This window comes from Trachypithecus francoisi, unplaced genomic scaffold, assembly GCF_009764315.1.
Source record: "Trachypithecus francoisi isolate TF-2019V2 unplaced genomic scaffold, Tfra_2.0 Lachesis_group15, whole genome shotgun sequence".
Lineage (NCBI taxonomy): Eukaryota > Metazoa > Chordata > Mammalia > Primates > Cercopithecidae > Trachypithecus > Trachypithecus francoisi.
Window position 1 is genome coordinate 106100077 of NW_022681460.1, and position 19725 is coordinate 106119801.

At 45.3% G+C, this 19725-nt stretch overlaps 1 protein-coding gene across 3 annotated transcripts in view; it reads left to right on the forward strand.

Moving 5' to 3' along the window:
* USP7 (ubiquitin specific peptidase 7) overlaps positions 1 to 19725 on the forward strand; it is a 76447-nt gene extending 56722 nt beyond the window's left edge. Inside the window, exons 11-31 of one of the 3 annotated variants that reach the window (XM_033235781.1) lie at positions 598 to 680; positions 3588 to 3697; positions 5452 to 5608; positions 6712 to 6856; positions 7442 to 7572; positions 8522 to 8656; positions 9464 to 9565; positions 9759 to 9864; positions 10706 to 10798; positions 10883 to 10950; positions 11310 to 11410; positions 12144 to 12297; positions 12716 to 12783; positions 13259 to 13367; positions 13461 to 13538; positions 14606 to 14706; positions 15964 to 16063; positions 16551 to 16670; positions 16933 to 17004; positions 17174 to 17264; positions 17706 to 19725. In XM_033235781.1, the coding sequence (XP_033091672.1) occupies positions 598 to 680; positions 3588 to 3697; positions 5452 to 5608; positions 6712 to 6856; positions 7442 to 7572; positions 8522 to 8656; positions 9464 to 9565; positions 9759 to 9864; positions 10706 to 10798; positions 10883 to 10950; positions 11310 to 11410; positions 12144 to 12297; positions 12716 to 12783; positions 13259 to 13367; positions 13461 to 13538; positions 14606 to 14706; positions 15964 to 16063; positions 16551 to 16670; positions 16933 to 17004; positions 17174 to 17264; positions 17706 to 17812 (2231 nt within the window). In that variant the 3' untranslated portion in view covers positions 17813 to 19725. The remainder of the gene's footprint in view (positions 1 to 597; positions 681 to 3587; positions 3698 to 5451; positions 5609 to 6711; positions 6857 to 7441; positions 7573 to 8521; positions 8657 to 9463; positions 9566 to 9758; positions 9865 to 10705; positions 10799 to 10882; positions 10951 to 11309; positions 11411 to 12143; positions 12298 to 12715; positions 12784 to 13258; positions 13368 to 13460; positions 13539 to 14605; positions 14707 to 15963; positions 16064 to 16550; positions 16671 to 16932; positions 17005 to 17173; positions 17265 to 17705) is intronic. The other 2 variants (XM_033235782.1, XM_033235783.1) reach the window with 2 other exon arrangements.

Genomic DNA, 19725 nt, shown 5'->3' on the forward strand with positions numbered 1-19725 from the left:
TTTCACCCTTAATGTTACCATTCTTAATTTTAGGGAAATACAGTGTATACTTGTTTGCTTTTTATGTCCTATAAAATTCTGTTACCTTTTACTATTTTGCCTTTTCCATTTATCTACAATCCACTTGGAATAAGTGGGGGTATGGAGATGCCAGGACCAGCTTCCACTCCGTCTTGTGTTGACCTCTTAGGAAATCCAGGTTTTCCTTGTCGTTCTGCCACATCAGGCAGCATTCACCTTTGTGCATCTCTGCTTTTGAGACCAAGGGGTTGTCCATACTGCCCAATTCCAAGCTGTCTTCATAATCATAGCTTTACAGTATGTGCTTTGTTCAAATAACAGTAAAACCTTAACTGTTACCTCCATATTGTCATTTTAATGTCCTTAAGAAAGATACTAATGACCTTTGGCCAATGAGCAAAGGTGCTAACAGCACATTTACCTACAGTATTGGCTACAGGGGGAGAATTACTGTTCTAATTAGTGTGTTTACCTTCTCTGCTATTCCTAAATATGCTGATTTACATAACTTATACCTGGGTTGGCTATATTATAAATGAAGCTTTAGCAATTGACTTTTCTCTCTCTTTTCCAAAGTATTTGAATCATTTGTGGATTATGTGGCAGTAGAACAGCTCGATGGGGACAATAAATACGACGCTGGGGAACATGGCTTACAGGTAACTTCGGTGTTTTGTGCTAGTGTCCTGTTGTAGCTTTCTTCTTTATTTTCAGTTCTTTTAATTGCTAAATAAAAAATCGCTTGTGCCCTTTGGTGTGTTTCTGGTATTTAGAGTATACAAGGATTCTGTTTCTTGGATAGTCGAATGGGGAGGGTGAGGGGGATATTAGGAGATGGGAGTGCAGCTGATTTATCCCGTAGAAGCACATCCAGTAGGATGGAGGGTCTCGTGGGGTTTTAGGAATCTTATCCTTTCCCTGTTCCTCAGCTTACTGGGGTCACTGCTCCAGTTTTCCTTCAGTTTCTCCTGGTCACAAGTGGCATTTCTTGGTGAGTTGGTCTGTGTTTATTTAGGTTGTGTTGCTTTATTTTTAAATGTATTTTTAATGAATTTAGTTTTCTGAGGATCACGACTTCAATGAGGAGTGTGTTCTCTAGGGTTGTGGCCCCCAGTTTTCTGGGCATCTGACAGAGCAGTGAGCATGGTGGGTGACCAGGTGGCCAGCCCCTGCTTAGATGTAGGGAAATGAACTGTTCCTGGCTGCTGGTCTCTTGGATCTGCAGTGTCCTCATGGATCCAGTGATCCAGGGTCTGTTATGTAATCTTATAACCTTGACTCATTGACTCAACTAATTTATAATTAAAAATTTCGGGCCGGCCTGTGCTTACAAAGCCTGCCAGTATATAGTTCATGATGCCTGTGTGCCCATTTTGTAGTCAGCTTCCAATGTACTCTTCTGCTAGGTCGGTCCAGTTGGACTGAAGGACTGAGGTATAGATCAGAAAGTTGCTTTTTTTTTTTTTTTTTTGAGACGGAGTCTCGCTGTGTCGCCCAGGCTGGAGTGCAGTGGCGCGATCTGGGCTCACTGCAAGCTCCGCCTCCCGGGTTCCCGCCATTCTCCCGCCTCAGCCTCCGAGTAGCTGGGACTACAGGCGCCCGCCACCTCGCCCGGCTAGTTTTTTGTATTTTTTAGTAGAGACGGGGTTTCACCGTGTTAGCCAGGAGGGTCTCGATCTCCTGACCTCGTGATCCGCCCGCCTCGGCCTCCCAAAGTGCTGGGATTACAGGCTTGAGCCACCGCGCCCGGCCGCTTTTTTTTTTTTGAGATGGAGCCTCGCTCTGTTCCCTAGGCTAGAGTGCAGTCGTGCGATCTCGACTCACTGCAACCTCCGCCTCCCGGGTTCAAGCAATTCTTCTACCTCAGCCTCCCAAGCAGCCGGGACTACAGGCACCCGCCACTATGCCCAACTAATTTTTGTAGTTTTAGTAGAGATGGGGTTTCACCATATTGGCCAGGCTGGTCTCGAACCCCTGACCTTGTGATCCACTTGCCTCAGCCTCCCAAAGTACTGGGATTACAGGCGTGAGCCACTGCCCTTGGCCAGAAAGTTATTTTTTATTTTTTATTTTTTATTTTTTTTTTGAGACAGAATCTCGCTCTGTCGCCCAGGCTGGAGTACAGTGGCCGGATCTCAGCTCACTGCAAGCTCCGCCTCCCGGGTTCACGCCATTCTCCTGCCTCAGCCTCCCAAGTAGCTGGGACCACAGGCGCCCGCCACCACGCCCGGCTAATTTTTTTTGTATTTTTTAGTAGAGACGGGGTTTCACCGTGTTAGCCAGGATGGTCTTGATCTCCTGACCTTGTGATCCGCCCGTCTCGGCCTCCCAAAGTGCTGGGATTACAGGCTTGAGCCACCACGCCCGGCCAGAAAGTTATTTTTTAATGAGAACTTTGGCAGCTTGGTGTGATTAAGAAATATTCTGGTCTACTCACAAGAATTATTATTTTCTATTCTGGATGTTTTAGGGTCTGATTGAGCAATATGCATTTGAGTCAAAGCCTCAGTGGACAGCGGTGGAGACAGAATCCTTTTATCTTTCAGGCTGTATTAAAAACAGGCCCTTCCCCACTGTGGAGTGGGCTCCTGAGGTCTGTTTTTGTCTTTTCTGAGATAGCCCTGTCTTCAACGAGCAGCTCATGTACACCCAAGAACCTTGGCATACGGGTGTGCCTTGTTATGGCCCCCAGTTCCTCCAGGTCTCTTGCTAGCTGCTGGGCAGGTGGGTTTCCAGCCAGAAGGAAGGTCTGCATTGGAAATAGAGCTGTGAGTCAGACGTGCACTGAGGGACCCTGACCGCCTGGCCATGGGTGAGATCGGCAAAGCCTGATTTTACTGAGGAACAAAGAGCTGGCCAAGATGGAGCAGAGATCGAGCGGGGCGAGAGCTGTAGAGTCCGATGTCCCCAGAGAAGGCTTGTTGAGAAGTTGGGGTGTCCTGTCCCACAGAGGCCAGCAGTCAGCTGGGGAAGGGCCTTGCTGCCACTGGATCAGAACTTAGAAGTGGAATTGAGCCATAAGCACTACGGGCGTGCCCTGTGATGCATGGGTTCTTATGCAAACATCAGCGAGCCCAAGGAAAGGAAGCTTATAATCCTGCCAACCCCTCACTGGGTTCATTGCTACTTGTTGTGTTTGGGCGTTTCATAAGCATACCTAATCTTGCGTAATTGTAACCAGAGTTTGCTGCTTTTCCTTTTAATGATTTTTCTGTGGATCTCCATAATTTGCACAGTGTTTAATGACTGTATAATTCAGCAGCAAATGACTGTCTACATTTCCTTAACCATTTCTCCCCCCGTTGCTGGATATCAAGTTAGAATATAATCCAAGGTAAGAGAATCTCACAGTCATGCTGGTGCAGCATTATTTTCACAAACAAAGAGACCCATAAACAGACCTAAAGAAAACATTTCAAAGATGCCCTAAGTGGACATCTAAACTTCCTTGCCTTTGTCTCCAGAGTTCCCAGACATGTTCCAATCTTGCTGAGCCGCTGTTGATTTCATTGCTTCCAGGAGTAAGTAGAGGCTAACTACATTTGCATTTCTTTTTCAATGTTCAGGAAGCCGAGAAAGGTGTGAAATTCCTAACATTGCCACCAGTGTTACATCTACAACTGATGAGATTTATGTATGACCCTCAGACGGACCAAAATATCAAGATCAATGATAGGTAATCTGTAGTGGGATGTAAAATTCAGATTTCATCATTGTGCTGGTCTAGGGGGTTAGTCTCAGTGCTTTCCTCAGTCTTTGTATTTTCAGTCCCACGTCTGATTTATTTAGATTTCCCTTCTACCTCTGTGTCCCAAGAGCAGCAGTGTTAAAGGAATGATTTTATGTCAAGTTTCAGAGGCCGCCTCTGCCGAGTCCATTTCCCCTCTCAAGATGCTTTGCCCAGTCCCAGCTCTGCTGTCTGCTGTGGCTGATTTCAGTCCACAAGGATGGGGCTGTTTCTGCTTCACCGATTTTGCATTCACAGGATTTCTAATAAATTTAATTTTGACCAATTGTAAATGTTATTTCACAGGGACTTTTAGTGTATTTGTTTAAATAGGATTTTCCAATATTTTGTTGTCTCTCAGTTGGCATCAACTTCTAGAATGTGCTAGAGTTTTCAAGAATGCTAAAGGAGTTGTTTGTATGCCAATTACAAGTAGTTATTTTATTTTTATTTATTTTGTTACGATTTTGAGACGGAGTCTTGCTGTGTCGCCCAGGCTGGAGTGCAGTGGCACTATCATGGCTCACTGCAGCCTTGAACTGCTGGGCTCGAATGATCCTCCTGCCTCAGCCTTCCAAGTACCTGGCTAATTTTGTATTTTAATAGAGACAGGGTTTCACCATGCTGGCCAGGCTGGTCTCAAGTGATCTGCTGGCCTCAGCCTCCCAAAGTGCTGGGAGTATTGGCATGAAACACCACCCCCAGCCACAAGTAGTTTTTAGATTGTTAAAATACCAGGTGCAGGAGTGACAGTGTGCACTACCTTATCTGATAGAGGATACAGTAGTTTTGTCCTTAGTAGTTTGAGCACCAGCTTTGTATGGAATGTAGGTTGGTCATTCAGCTTTCAGTTTTGATGGAGAGTATAATCAAATCATGTTACTTGCAACCAGCTGAGCCTTTCGTTGCCCATTCAGTCTTTATATAGGTCAGAAACTGTCTCAGCGAGAACTCAAAAACTGGCAGCCTTCAGACCAATTTCCACCTGTTGGTTGGTATGTTTCTTTAGGTCCTTACTTGGTTTTTGTTTTTATTGGAGCCAGTGGCAAACATTTTTTAAATTGTGAGATTTTACATAGATGCTCAGATTTTGGCATCGTTTAGGAATCCGAAAGTTTGGCAACTTGAGGCCACCATTCCTGAAGGCTGCAGGGGCTGTGAGCTGAGTGCTGGCTGCTTCATAGGTGGGGCGAATGCTGTGCTTGGGACCAGCCCCCACCCGTGGAACTGGACTTCCTGCCTCTTAATTTTGCAACCCTGATGGTGAAATTTGGTCAAGTAAATCAAAATTTGTAGAGCCAGTTAAAACTAAGTCGATTTCGGGATGTCTGTAGAATATTGAAACTAAGTCGATATTCAGAGTGGGAAATATTTTTACATGTCTTTCTGAATTTGATTTTTCATGTTTCTCTGTTTGCAGATATCCTTAGTAGTCTTAACCTCTCGACCTTCAGAATCATTTCTTGATATATTTGGAATTCCCCCACCATAAATTATTCGTACTGTGTATTTATTATGTTGGCTAGGAATAATTATTTCCATCAAGTAGACATTACGTTACGTAGTTCATAGGCCTTCCCAAGGCAATTCATGCTTATCACATTAAAGATGAGCCAATACATTAAATGGCCTTACTTAACGGTAAAGTGTGATATTTTTTGTGTAAATTAATACTGAATTTCTTTTAAAATGTTTTCTAATAGGTTTGAATTCCCAGAGCAGTTACCACTTGATGAATTTTTGCAAAAAACAGATCCTAAGGACCCTGCAAATTATATTCTTCATGCAGTCCTGGTTCATAGTGGAGATAATCATGGCGGACATTATGTGGTTTATCTAAACCCTAAAGGGGATGGCAAAGTAAGTGCTGGGACCCAGGACTGAATGCGAGTTCATCAGAAAGTTAACACTGACGCTCTGCTTCAGCCTGTTTTGGTTCCTACTTGGGACCTTGTCAGGGACCCCTAATTGATCTGTGTATTTTCTGGCTACTAAGTGCTATTGTCCCATCCATTTAATTGCTGAGATTTGAAGGGAAATAGTAAATTAGCATTTGTGCTTCTCTTCGTTAGTAATCAATGTTGGAACCTACAGAATCCCTTATATCTCATGTGAGACACTTACATTTTCTCCTGAATGCTCATGGGATAATTACCCATGCCATGGGCCCAGTCGGAGAGGCCGGCTGGTTGCATATCCCTCTGCATGCTCCCCTGGTCCTCTCTTGTTTCCTCTCATGGGGATCTCATGCCGTCTTCACCACCACCCTTGGGAGCGTAGAGGGCGCCATACTCATTTGGCAGATGAGGATCTCGGAATCGACCTCCAAGACCACAGGGCCAGCACCCAGCTCCTGCCAAGGAGATTTGATGGAGGGACCCCACAGCATGAGAAAACAGTGAAGAGTACCTGTAACAGTAGCACTCGCCACTATTTAATACGGCTCCATCCACAAGGCAGATGGGAAGATAACTGTTAGGGACATGTCATGTTGACTTCAGTCTGGCCCTTAACTTGATTCCATAAAATGCCGTGGGATAGGATAAAACAACCCATTTAATTTTATAACTAAAGGATAAAATTTGAACTCGAATTTGGTGTACTCAGTATGGCCTTTTTAATTCTGTAAAGAGTTGGTAATGTCAGTAGATTGAACTTAAGTGGAAAATGGGCTATTTGAGTAGATTAGAAAAATTGCCATTGGGTGAACGGTAGTATTGCCCACAGAATGTTGAATGGGGATGGCACAGGTCCTAGTGAATTGTATGAGTGGGTGCCTGAGGCTCTGCCTGCCTAGCACACCATCAGGTTGTGTGCCTGTGTATGTATAGACATGTATATTTTTTCAACTAGGGGCATACCTAGAAGTTCACACATTTTAGAACAACGCTGCCTTCTAGTGTTGAGCGTGGGTGCTTGTCACAGTGCTTGATCGCTCCTGATGTGTGTTGCTTTCCTTGCAGTGGTGTAAATTTGATGACGACGTGGTGTCAAGGTGCACTAAAGAGGAAGCAATTGAGCACAATTATGGGGGTCACGATGACGACCTGTCTGTTCGGCACTGCACTAATGCTTACATGTTAGTCTATATCAGGGAATCAAAACTGAGTGAGTAGCGTTCACTTTTGTTCTGTCCTTTACTGTGGTGGACTTGACATTTCTACCATGAATTCTTTTTTTTTGTCCAAACATGTTTTATGCTTATTCTACTATATTTACAACAGCCCAGAAACAAGCAGGGTTGGGCTTGTGCAGACTCATGGTACCAAGTAATTTCACGTTAATAGATTGTTTTATTTTATTTTGAGACGGAGTCTCACTCTGTCGCCCAGGCTGGAGTGCAGTGGCGCGATCTCGACTCACTGCAAGCTCCACCTGCCGGGTTCACGCCATTCTCCTGCCTCAGCCTCCTGAGTAGCTGGAACTACAGGGGCCCGTCACCATGCCCGGCTAATTCTTTGTATTTTTTTTTAGTAGAGATGGGGTTTCACCATGTTAGGCAGGATGGTCTTGATCTCCTGACCTCGTGATCCGTCTGCCTTGGCCTCCCAAAGTGCTGGGATTACAGGAATGAGCCACCAAGCCCGACCTAATATAATAGATTATCTTATTAATGATGACCTAGAATCAGGAGCTTCTAAGGAGGCGAAAGTCCATCTGCAGAGGGTCAAAGACGATGCCTTTGTCCTGCAGGTGAAGTTTTACAGGCGGTCACCGACCATGATATTCCTCAGCAGTTGGTGGAGCGATTACAAGAAGAGAAAAGGATCGAGGCTCAGAAGCGGAAGGAGCGGCAGGAAGCCCATCTCTATATGCAAGTGCAGGTCAGCCCCCACCCTTCTGGGACTCCCGGGTTACCACGAAGCAAGGCACCCATCTCTGTACGCACGTGCAGGTCAGCCCCCGCCCCTCTGGGACCCTTGGGTCACCCAGCGCACAGCAGGGCAACTGCCCAGAGAGAAGCTGCTCCACATGCTGTCCTGAGCTTGGTCTCAGTCCCAGATTAGTTCCTGATACACACACCAGGACTGTTACGCCCTGAGCTGCTCTGGGCAGCTGCCTGAGCATTTGTAACACCTGGCCCTGTTGGTGGCGGGCAGGGCCGGTTCAGGAGTAAAGACTTGGGTGTCAGAAGTCAGGCCACCAGACAGAGTAGCGATCAAGTGCACGTCAGGGTGTGTGTTGCTTCAGAAAGTACTGTGGGGGTTGGAGAAGGGAGGAGGTCATCTCACAGTTGGCTGTCTAGCTAGGTCCAATTTATAGGTGAGTTAAGTTATTGCACTAAAACACAGCCTCCTTTTCTTTTTTCTTTTCTTTTTTTTTTTGAGACAGTTTCACTCTTGTTGCCCAGGCTGGAATGCAGTGGCATGATCTCTGCTCACCTCAACCTCTGCCTCAGCCTCCCAAGTAGCTGGGATTACAGGCATGTGCCACTACACGCAGCTAATTTTGTGGTTTTGGTAGAGATGGGGTTTCTCCATGTAGGTCAGGCTGGTCTTGGAACTCCTGACCTCACGTGATCCACCTGCCTCACCCTCCCAGAGTTGCTGGGATTACAGGCGTGAGCCACTGTGCCCAGCCCACAGCCTCCTTTTCTAAATAAATAGGTTTACATTTTGGTCATTTTATGCTGTTTTTCTTCATTGGTCTTTTGAAGAAGTTTCTTTGGAACAAAAGATGAGTTTTCAGCGTTTTAATGTTTAAATGTGTTCAGTGTGGACTCATTTTTTGTCAGTTGTCAAGTCTTTTCTGTGTTTTCATACAAATTTTCAGATAGTCGCAGAGGACCAGTTTTGTGGCCACCAAGGAAATGACATGTACGATGAAGAAAAAGTGAAATACACTGTGTTCAAAGTGTTGAAGAACTCCTCGCTTGCTGAGTTTGTTCAGAGCCTCTCTCAAACCATGGTGCGTGCCGGTCTTATGGATGTTCCCCACCCTGGCTCCCAAGGTCCACCTTCCTTCCATGTCACTAGAAAAGACTAACTGCCTTTGGGGGTGGACGCTGTGTCCAGCTACTGTCTAACATTGAGGAGTGTGACCCAGGAACGTTTCCTGCCTGAGAAAGTGCAAGAAAACCACTGAGCCCCCTGACTGCAGCTCTGGGGAACCCAGAGGGTTTCACAGACGTGTTTCCACCGCTTTTCCTCATCCTCCACTCCACTCCCTGCACCCCCATCCCCTCTTTATTTTTGTAAAATGGGCATTCGATCCTGAAGGATAAGTCACAGTTGTCCAAATCAACCGGGAAAGAATTAGAATTCTTTTTCTTATAATCACAGTCTTTTTTCTTTTCTTTTTTTTTTTTTTTCGAGACAGGTTTCACTCGTTACCCAGTGGCGCAATCTCGGCTCACTGCAACCTCCGCCTTTTGGTTTCAAGCAATTATCCTGCCTCAGCCTCCCGAGTAGCTGGGATTGCAGGCGCCTGCCACCATGCCTAGCTAATTTTTGTATTTTTAGTAGAGACGGGATTTCACCATCTTGGCCAGGCTGGTCTTGAACTCCCGACCTCATGATCCACCCGTCTTGGCCTCCCAAAGTGCTGGGATTACAGGCGTGAGCCACAGCACCCGGGCTACCATCACAATCTTAACATTAGCATATTGACTATATGTGTATGTATATGTATATATATGTATATACATATGTGTGTGTATTACAGAGGACTAAAATATGAGTGTGTTTTTATCTTAATCTATTAATATTTTTTCAGGGATTTCCACAAGATCAAATTCGATTGTGGCCCATGCAAGCAAGGAGTAATGGAACAAAACGGCCAGCAATGTTAGATAATGAAGCCGACGGCAATAAAACAGTAAATATTGTTAATAGCGTATCTGGTTTGGAACCGTGCAGGAGGTGTTAGTCCTCTGCACTTAGTGCAGCTTGTTTCCCTTTTGGTCCACTTAACTAGAATTGGACGTTTTCTTCAGTACTTGACTGTAGTTTTTCGCTCTGTCACCTAAGCCATTAGACTCTTCTAAAATCAGCGTCTCTTTTGGAAATAGATGATTGAGCTCAGTGATAATGAAAACCCTTGGACAATATTCCTGGAAACAGTTGATCCCGAGCTGGCTGCTAGTGGAGCGACCTTACCCAAGTTTGATAAAGATCGTAAGTGCCCACGAGACGCCTGCCTGCACTTAGAGCAGTAGCGTTGGATTCCTGGATTGTTGTTCTAAACACACAGGGTTAAGCCTTCTTACCTTGCAGAAAGATCTGTTGATCAAGTCCACAAATGCTCACTTGACTTCCTGATGAAGTCAAATAAGACTGACTTGGCTGCAAGTTTCCTGTGAGGCCCGGAGACAGTAGCAGCCATGTGGGGCCGTCCTGTTCTGTCTTCAGTCTCAGCTGCTGTGCTGTGCTAATCGCGTTGGTCATATCCTAAAGAGCAGGGTTGCAAACGTCTGTCAGGGGCCAGATAGGCAATATCTCAGGCGTTTCAGGCCTTTCTGTCTGTACTAAGGCGGCCACAAAGAATATGTAAATGAACGGGCTGGCTGTCTTCCAGTACAACTTTATCGACAAAACAGGTGGATCGGAATTTGCTGACCCTTGCTATAAAATGACACTTTTATTGCTGTGAGTGGTCACTTCCGGCAAAGACACAAGACCATGCGCAATCTTCCCGTGGCAACGCTCTTCCAGCCAGTCAGTGCCAGGTCTCAGAACTAGGAATTCTAAGTTTGCTGCACTCCATACCGTCTTGACTGTCTAAATGTAGTGGGTTTCCATGGGTCTGATGTTCGGAAACTCTGCGGTCATAGCCTCAGCTTCGTGACTAAGCCACATCTGAAGTCACTTTTAGGTACCTTAAGCTGTCATTTCACTTGTCACTGAGCTATTCAGCTTACTGGTTTTTTGTTTTTGTTTTTTTTTGTTTGTTTGTTATTTTGTTTTTTAAGCATTGTACTGTTTGGATCTTAACAAAACTTGTTTATTAACCTTGTAGATGATGTAATGTTATTTTTGAAGATGTATGATCCCAAAACACGGAGCTTGAATTACTGTGGGCATATCTACACACCAATATCCTGTAAAATACGTAAGTCCTTTGTGCACTTACCTTCTGAGTAGATTTTGCTCAGTACATTACAGCTACACATTTAAAATATCTTCTTTCTCCTAGGTGACTTGCTCCCAGTTATGTGTGACAGAGCAGGATTTATTCAAGATACTAGCCTTATCCTCTATGAGGTTTGGATGGTTTATTTTTCCATAAGTAGTATATTCTTAGTGGTTTGTGGAGGGTTCTGTTTGTTCTTTTTACCCCGATTTGTTACTCTGTTAGGTCTACTAACTAACTCAGGGTCTCAGATGATCTTAAGAAGGATATATTTAGATTTGTGATTTTTTTTTTTTTTTTTTTTTTTTTTTTTAGAATCAGTTTTACATATTTGTGGATTTATTTATTTAGCTTTTTCCGTTAACATTTTAACTTAAAACGTGAATAGAATTGGGTGTAAAGCAAATACTTAAGTACATGGAAGACTATCTGGCCATATTAAACATTAGACAGACTTTGCAATGTAACAATTTTATATCTTTCGCTGTAGGAAGTTAAACCGAATTTAACAGAGAGAATTCAGGACTATGACGTGTCTCTTGATAAAGCCCTTGATGAACTAATGGACGGTGACATCATAGTATTTCAGAAGTATGTACTTTGTGAAGGACTGTATCACTTTCTACTAATTTCAGGATTTTTTAAGTTGTAGAACCAAGAAACATTTGTACTAGATCCTGGGCCGCGCTTTTGTTTTTGTCTTTGTTTTTAATGTAGCTCTGTTGACAGGCTTTCTCTGGGTTTTGAAATTAGGTGTGGTGAACATTTTCATTCCACAAAGCTCTTCTCAGTTCCTTAGAGTGTCTCACGTGCACGTGACAACTGTTAGCAGGGTGGGAACAATTGCTTCCTTCCCCTAAGATTTATGAAATCAAAACTCCTTAGAATGTACCTACTTGGGTAATTCATTTCAGTTTGTCTTCATGTAAACCCACCAGTCTTTGGTCTTAGACACTCAGTGTCTGAAAGCGGCTCGATGGCACACGAAAGCCTTGATTTGCTGACTGACGGTCAGAGACTGGGCTCCACCACCTGTCAGGTCTTTGGGTAAGACACTGTGTCCAAGTCTGCTCCTGTAGAGGAGGCACAGGTGCTGTTACCTAAGGGGGTTTTGTTTTGTAGTGGGATGAGAATGTAAAGCCACTACGTTGTGCCTGGCTCAGTGTATCCCCTTGCATACTTGCCTCGCTTACAAAGGGGAACCTGAATTTATCTTGCAAGACAGCCTGTTGGTGTCACTATTGTGTAAAAGATGATGCCATTTTTACCAGCTACCCCCTGCCATGGACTTTGATTCAGACTGCAAACTTTCTCCCCCCACCAGGGATGACCCCGAAAATGATAACAGTGAATTACCCACCGCAAAGGAGTATTTCCGAGATCTCTACCACCGCGTTGATGTCATTTTCTGTGATAAAACAATCCCTAATGATCCTGGATTTGTGGTTACGTTATCAAATAGAATGAATTATTTTCAGGTATTTAATAAATGCTCCTTTCCTCTTCAGATCCCACTCCCGAAAGACAAATTTATTTCTTAAAATGCTTGTCGAAGAAGCTGTCTCATGGTTTTGGTTCAGGAGGGGCTATGCCTGAGGAAATCTCCGACTGAAGTGGGTTCAGGCTGATACTGCCATGGGAGCTAGAATAATTGCCATCAGAAAAGAACCTGTAGACCTCACCATTAAAAGTGAAAACCTTTTCAAAGTTGTCTTCATCAGATAGCTATTCCCATGGTGATACATTAAGGGATAATACAGTTTATTCCTGTTTAATAAATTGCTACGGAATTTAAATTCAGGCTGCTCATAGCACGTTTTACGTAATTAATCATGAAGTTTATGACCAGGTTTCAATTTTTTCCCCAAAATATGAACCTTCCTTTCTATGTCTCAGGTTGCAAAGACAGTTGCACAGAGGCTCAACACAGATCCAATGTTGCTCCAGTTTTTCAAGTCACAAGGGTAAGTCACATGCATGGACACTTGCTTGCTGTTGACTGCATGCTTTCCACAGTTCATTGAAACATCTTGGAACTAATAATTAGCTCGCCATTTCACCTGACATGCCATTTCTTGCTTAGTTTCGGAATTGTCACCACTCACATCTTGACCACATTACTCTGAGATGTTAAAATAATTGACAGCCTCATCCAAAGCCAGACTGACTTTAGATACATCCTCAGTGCATCTCTCATGTGTCCAGCTGGTCAGTCCTGCCAGGCTGCTGGGTGTTTTGTCACTATTGCAGAGAGCGTTCAAGTGTGACAGCGAGTGGGACATAGTTCTCGGGAAACAGGAGTATTAAGTTAAACCCCATGCTAGGTCCAAATTTCAAGTCCAGATGTAAGGCCAGCGGTTTGCTTTTATGCTCACTCACAGATATTTGTTTGTAGGCAAATAAACAAGTCATTTATTTATATGCTGTTTTCTTGTGTAGTTATAGGGATGGCCCAGGTAATCCTCTTAGACATAATTATGAAGGTACTTTAAGAGATCTTCTACAATTCTTCAAGCCTAGACAACCTAAGAAACTTTACTATCAGCAGGTATGAGTCCAAATTAATGTAACTATGGGTAATAAAGAGAAGGCTTGGGTTTTTGGTGACGGTATCTGACGTGAATCTTTCTTTTCTTAATAGCTTAAGATGAAAATCACAGACTTTGAGAACAGGCGAAGTTTTAAATGTATATGGTTAAACAGCCAATTTAGGGAAGAGGTAAGTTTTTTTAATACTATGAATTTTAATTTTTATTGGAATTTGCTTATTGTTTCTACCTGTCCCCAGACGTTGAAAACTAAGACAACAGGCCAGGTGCGGTGGCTCAAGCCTGTAATCCCAGCACTTTGGGAGGCCGAGACGGGCGGATCACGAGGTCAGGAGATCGAGACCATCCTGGCTAATACGGTGAAACCCCGTTTCTACTAAAAAATACAAAAAACTAGCCGGGCGACGAGGCGGGCGCCTGTAGTCCCAGCTACTCGGGAGGCTGAGACAGGAGAATGGCGTGAACCCGGGAGGCGGAGCTTGCAGTGAGCTGAGAGCCGGCCACTGCACTCCAGCCTGGGCGGCAGAGCAAGACTCCGTCTCAAAAAAAAAAAAAAAAAAAAAAAAAAAAAAAAGAAAACTAAGACACCAAAGAAAAGCACTCTAAACAACAGCACATGAAGGGGGCTGGGGGCGCCCTGGGCCAGTCTTTCCTGCCTCCTGGCAAGACCTCCTGAGGTCTTTGGGTGCATCACGTGTTGAGCTAAGGAACCATTCGTTCGGAAGCCAGCCCTTCCCTTCCAGGTCCCACTGTGATGCTTAAGCATTGCCACTTGGCTGAGGGGGAGAATCCTTCTCCAGCTATTCCTGCCACGGCCTGGTCTCAGGGAGTCCAGCAGGCCTGTGAATGGAGCGGGCCTTGACTCCGCTGTGCGCTTACTCCCCAAGCTGCTAGTGTAAACAGCTCCAGTGTCACATGCTTGCTCCAAACAGAAGACACACCCAGCCACATTTTAGGTGGTTCTTTTTTGAGACAGGGTCTCACTCTGTCGCCCAGGCTGGAGTGCAGTGGCACCATCTCAGCCGACGACAGCCTAGACCTCCTGAGCTCAGGTGATCCTCCCACCTCAGCCCCCAAGTAGCTAGGATTACAGGTGTATGTCACCAGGCCCAGCTCATTCATGGGGGCCAGCTGGGGACAGTTGAGAACAATGATGCAACTTTCTCCTCTCTTCCTTTGTGGTAGTAGACCTTTTATGCTTTCTTGAAAGCACTTATTTTATCTTTTCATTACTTAGGAAATAACACTATATCCAGACAAGCATGGGTGTGTCCGGGACCTGTTAGAAGAATGTAAAAAGGCCGTGGAGCTTGGGGAGAAAGCATCAGGGAAACTTAGGCAAGTATTTCTTGAGCCCAAATGTGGACAGTTAGTTAGGGGTGGCAGTAACGCTGACCTCTGCAGCTGCGTCGGTGCAAACCACCCAGCCAGAATCCATGCGCATCATTCCCAGACTCAGTGGGGTGTGCCTCAGGTTGCAAAGACAGTTGCACAGAAACTCAACACAGACCCAGTGTTGCTCCAGTTTTTCAAGTCTCAAGGGTAACATCAAGCCGGTGTGGTGCAGAGGGTTATGCATGTTTCACAGTTAAGCCATGTTTTTCCTCCTTCATCTTGTATCTTCTGATAACATTAGCTGTAGTAACAAGGCGTGATTCCTATAGAAAAGCCATACAGAGGAACGATATGATTCCATTTGAATGACGAACTGAAACTGGAAAGGGTGACTCTTGATTTTGTATTTGACAGATTGAATCACTTCTGATCCGTCTAGCCAACATTTGGGCTGTAGAAAGAAGCCCCTGAATTGATTATTTCAGAGAGATGGGAATGATTCTCTCTACGTTGCCCTGTAGTCACTTGGAGGACAAATGGCCTTTGGGGCCATGTGGTTCCCAAATTTTCTTTAGTGTTAATAAAACAGTTATTAAACAGTGAGACCGTAATCTGTTACCTAATAAGAGTAAGTGAGGAAAACGCCTCAATCACCTGAATGTGAATTCCTTGTGGGAAAGGTTTACACAACTTTTGGAGGCCCAGTCTGTCCATCTCTGCCCAAGTGTGGCCACTTCCACTGTGTCCAGCAGAGCCCTTTAATCTTGTGCTTCGAGGGGACCCCCTCTGCTTGCCTTGCCCCCAGTCTCTGTTTCTGATATTTCAGATCCCCTTAAAAAAAAAAAAAAAAAAAAAGGCTGGGCACGGTGGCTCACGCTTGTAATCCCGGCACTTTGGGAGGCCGAGGCGAGCGGATCACGAGGTCAGGAGTTTGAGACCAGCCTGCCCAATATAGTGAAACCCCGTCTCTACTAAAAATACAAGTATCACCTGGGTGTGGTGGCACGCACCTATAGTCCCAGCTACTCGGGAGGCTGAGGTGGGAGAATCGCTTAAACCTGGGAGGCGGAGGTTGCATTAAGCTGAGACCATGTTGTTGCATTCTAGCCTGGGCGACAGAGTGAGACTCTTGTCTCAAAAAGAAAAAAAAAAAAAAAAGCATATCATGGTAACTTTATTTCTTTCTAGAAAACCATTTTATTTTTATGCGAGTATACATACTTCGTTTTGCCCCATTTTTTTTTTTTCTTCTCTGTTCAGGCTGCTAGAAATTGTAAGCTACAAAATCATCGGTGTCCATCAAGAAGATGAACTATTAGAATGTTTATCTCCTGCAACAAGCCGGACGTTTCGAATAGAGGTATCTGTCCCCGACACCATTGGCACCAAAGAGTATTCATGAGCCCCATCTGCTGCGTATTTAAATATCACAGCAAAGTGTACAAGTAGCTTGGACTGTGTTTATATACTAGTAATTGAGGTATATGATTTCGTGGGTGGACCTGCAGTGTTTTTGCACAGAGATTAGTCCTCAGTTTGGGTTACTAACCGAATCCAGACAGAAACTGTGGATCACTTGGATTTAGAGCTGTTGACATTTCCACAGGGACTGGGATAATAGTATTTGGTCTCTTAAAATTCAGTTTTTTGGGGGAGGAGGAAGAAACTTGGATATCTTCTGGCTGAGGCTCCCATGAGCGCCCATCATTCTGGCTGGATCCAGGTGTGGCATTTTAAGCAAAAAGAGGCTCTACCCTCCAGGTTAGAGTAGTGTGAGAATTGAGATATGGACACTTTGACCGCATCACTTGCACTTACAGAACTGTGTCTGTCGTCCATGTCCCCAGGAAATCCCTTTGGACCAGGTGGACATAGACAAAGAGAATGAGATGCTTGTCACAGTGGCACATTTCCACAAAGAGGTCTTCGGAACGTTCGGAATCCCGTTTTTGCTGAGGATACACCAGGTATGATGATGTGGTTGGCCAAGTGGCTCGCATCAAAACCTGGAGCCTTTGAGTGGCTGCTCTTGCTGAATCTGCGCTCCTGTTGGGGCTGGGCGTTGGTTTTGGTGGCTGCCACGTGGCGTGGCCCGGGGGTGCCGGCAGTGACTGTGACATGGCCCGGGGGTGCCGGCAGTGACTGTGACGTGGCCCGGGGGTGCCTGCCACGTGACGTGGCCCGGGGGTGCCGGCAGTGACTGTGAGCACGTGCCCTTTGCCATTCCAGGGCGAGCATTTTCGAGAAGTGATGAAGCGAATCCAGAGCCTGCTGGACATCCAGGAGAAGGAGTTTGAGAAGGTGTGCAGCTGGGGCCTCCTGGGGGCTTGACGGGCCACAGGCTCAAGCCTTGCCTAGCATAGCGGCCTAGGCCTTTTTTTTTTTTTTTTTTTTTTTTTTTTTTTGCCAGAGATGTGAGTTTTACTGATATACAGAAGTAATGGAGGAGTTTTAATTTTTTTTCTTTTAGTTTAAATTTGCAATTGTAATGATGGGCCGACACCAGTACATAAATGAAGACGAGTATGAAGTAAATTTGAAAGACTTTGAGCCACAGCCCGGTAAGGGTTCTCCCCTCGGGGGCTGGTGTGGGTTTCAGGCTAAGAAGCCAGTGGTCTGGGGCCGGGAGGGGCAGCCCCAGGGTCAAGTGCCAGCTCTTCTCTCTCCGCTGGCGACCTGTGGAACCAGGAGCAATAGCGTTCCATAACCTATGCGTTCTTAACAGATCCTTACATCCTTTGGAACCTGTGAGTTCTTCAAGGAGAGAAGCTTGGATGTGTGTTCAGGGTGATTGAAACTGAGGGTTGTGAGGACAGTGGCTCTGAGGCGCAGTCAGGGTGTGGGCCTTCTTAGCTCCAGGTGGGCGTGCAGTTCAGGTCCTGGCTTCCCCGCAAACTTACCCCTTGGGGAGCCACGGGGATGCATGCCTCACTGGCCACCACCCCCCTGAGGGGTTCCAGGGCTGCTCTGTGGCCTCACTTGCTTTTCTTCGTCCCCACCAGGTAATATGTCTCATCCTCGGCCTTGGCTAGGGCTCGACCACTTCAACAAAGCCCCAAAGAGGAGTCGCTACACTTACCTTGAAAAGGCCATTAAAATCCATAACTGATTTCCAAGCTGGTGTGTTCAAGGCGAGGACGGTGTGTGGGTGGCCCCTTAACAGCCTAGAACTTTGGTGCACGTGCCCTCTAGCCGAAGTCTTCAGCAAGAGGATTCGCTGCTGGTGTTAATTTTATTTTATTGAGGCTGTTCAGTTTGGCTTCTCTGTATCTATTGACTGCCCTTTTTGAGCAAAATGAAGGTGTTTTTATAAAGCTTGGATGCCAATGAGAGTTATTTTATGGTAACCACAGTGCAAGGCAACTGTCAGCGCAATGGGGGAGAAGAGGTTAGTGGATCATGGGTCCCTGGCTCAAGGTCTCTGGGCTGTCCCTAGTGGGCATGAGTGGCTCGGCTGCCTTCCTGGGGTCCCGTGCACCAGCCCTGCATCTAGAAAGTCTTGTGTTTAGGCTCGTCTGACCTATTTCCTTCAGTTATACTTTCAATGACCTTTTGTGCATCTGTAAAGGCAAAACAGAGAAACTCACAACCTAATAAATAGCGCTCTTCCCTTCATTGTGTGCATTGTCGGCCCTTCCTCGGGTTCTCCTCCTCCAGCTGCCTGGGGGCTTTTTAATAAACTCGTCTCACCTCGTCAGCCACTACTGTCTGCAGCCCCTTTGCAAAGTGGATGCACTGAATACAGTCCGGACAGACATCGTGGGGGTCTTTTTTATTAAATCAAGAACATTGTTAAATTCAATTAAGGTTTACTCTGCTGCCTCGGCAGACTTATGATCTCAACAGTTCATACGAGCAGGTGAAAGAATTATACATAGAATTTCGTTAAAGTGGAACAGACAACAAAAAAGCCTTTTAGCAAGAGGGCATGCTCACTAGTGGTTAGTACGCTGTTGACTTTGTAAAAAAGTTAAAAAGGAAAAAAAAAGGAAAAATGAAATTGTATATTTAATGAATGAACATGTACAATTTGCCACTGGGAGGAGGTTCCTTTTTGTTGGGTGAGTCTGCAAGTGAATTTCACTGATGTTGATATTCATTGTGTGTAGTTTTATTTCAGTCGCAGCCCCGTTTCCTTTTCTTTTGGAGCTAATGCCAGCTGCGTGTCTAGTTTTGAGTGCAGTAAAATAGAATCAGCAAATCACTCTTATTTTTCATCCTTTTCCGGTATTTTTTGGGTTGTTTCTGTGGGAGCAGTGTACACCAACTCTTCCTGTATATTGCCTTTTTGCTGGAAAATGTTGTATGTTGAATAAAATTTTCTATAAAAATTATAATTCAGTGAGTGACGTGGAAGTGGAGGAAGATTTCTACTCTCCCTGGAAACAGTCCTGGGAAACCTTGGCATTTGTAACAAGGTTTCACCGAAATGTACTTTTCCTTCTAATTCCGTTTTGCGGGGGCAGGGTCTCTTGTTTTCATTTCTTTCTTCTTTTTTTTTTTTTTTTTTTTTTTCTGCCTCTAACTAGTCACATCTGCTCTTAAGAAATAAAAGGTTTTCCAGGAGGGAGCTGTGTACAAATGAGGTGACTGGAGATGTGACCTGACGTATCATGAGGCCCCTCGGGGCGGCAGGCGCTGTCGTGGACGTGGTCCTCGCACTGTCCCATCGGCCTTGCCTTCCAGCTCTGTGGCACGGTTTCCTGGTCTCTGGGCCAGTGTGTACCTTGGAGTGACTTCCTTTCTCAACTTCCACTGCATTGTGTGTGCCTTCTGCTCTGAGAGCTGCCTTGTGACCTGTGTGATAGCAGGGAGTGAGGGCCCCCGGGGACCTGGCCCTTCCCTCCTTCCTTCCCTAGAAAGAGGAGTTGGAGCAGGGGTGCGAGCGCCGTTCGCTGTGCGTTTGTCTTTGAACGAACATTAAGGTGTCTTGTTTTTGTTCTGGGCTGGGGGTTGGCTGTAGTCTTAGGTAACTCAAAGTTCCTACTCTCCCTTGAGATATTAAATGACTCTTTTTCCAAA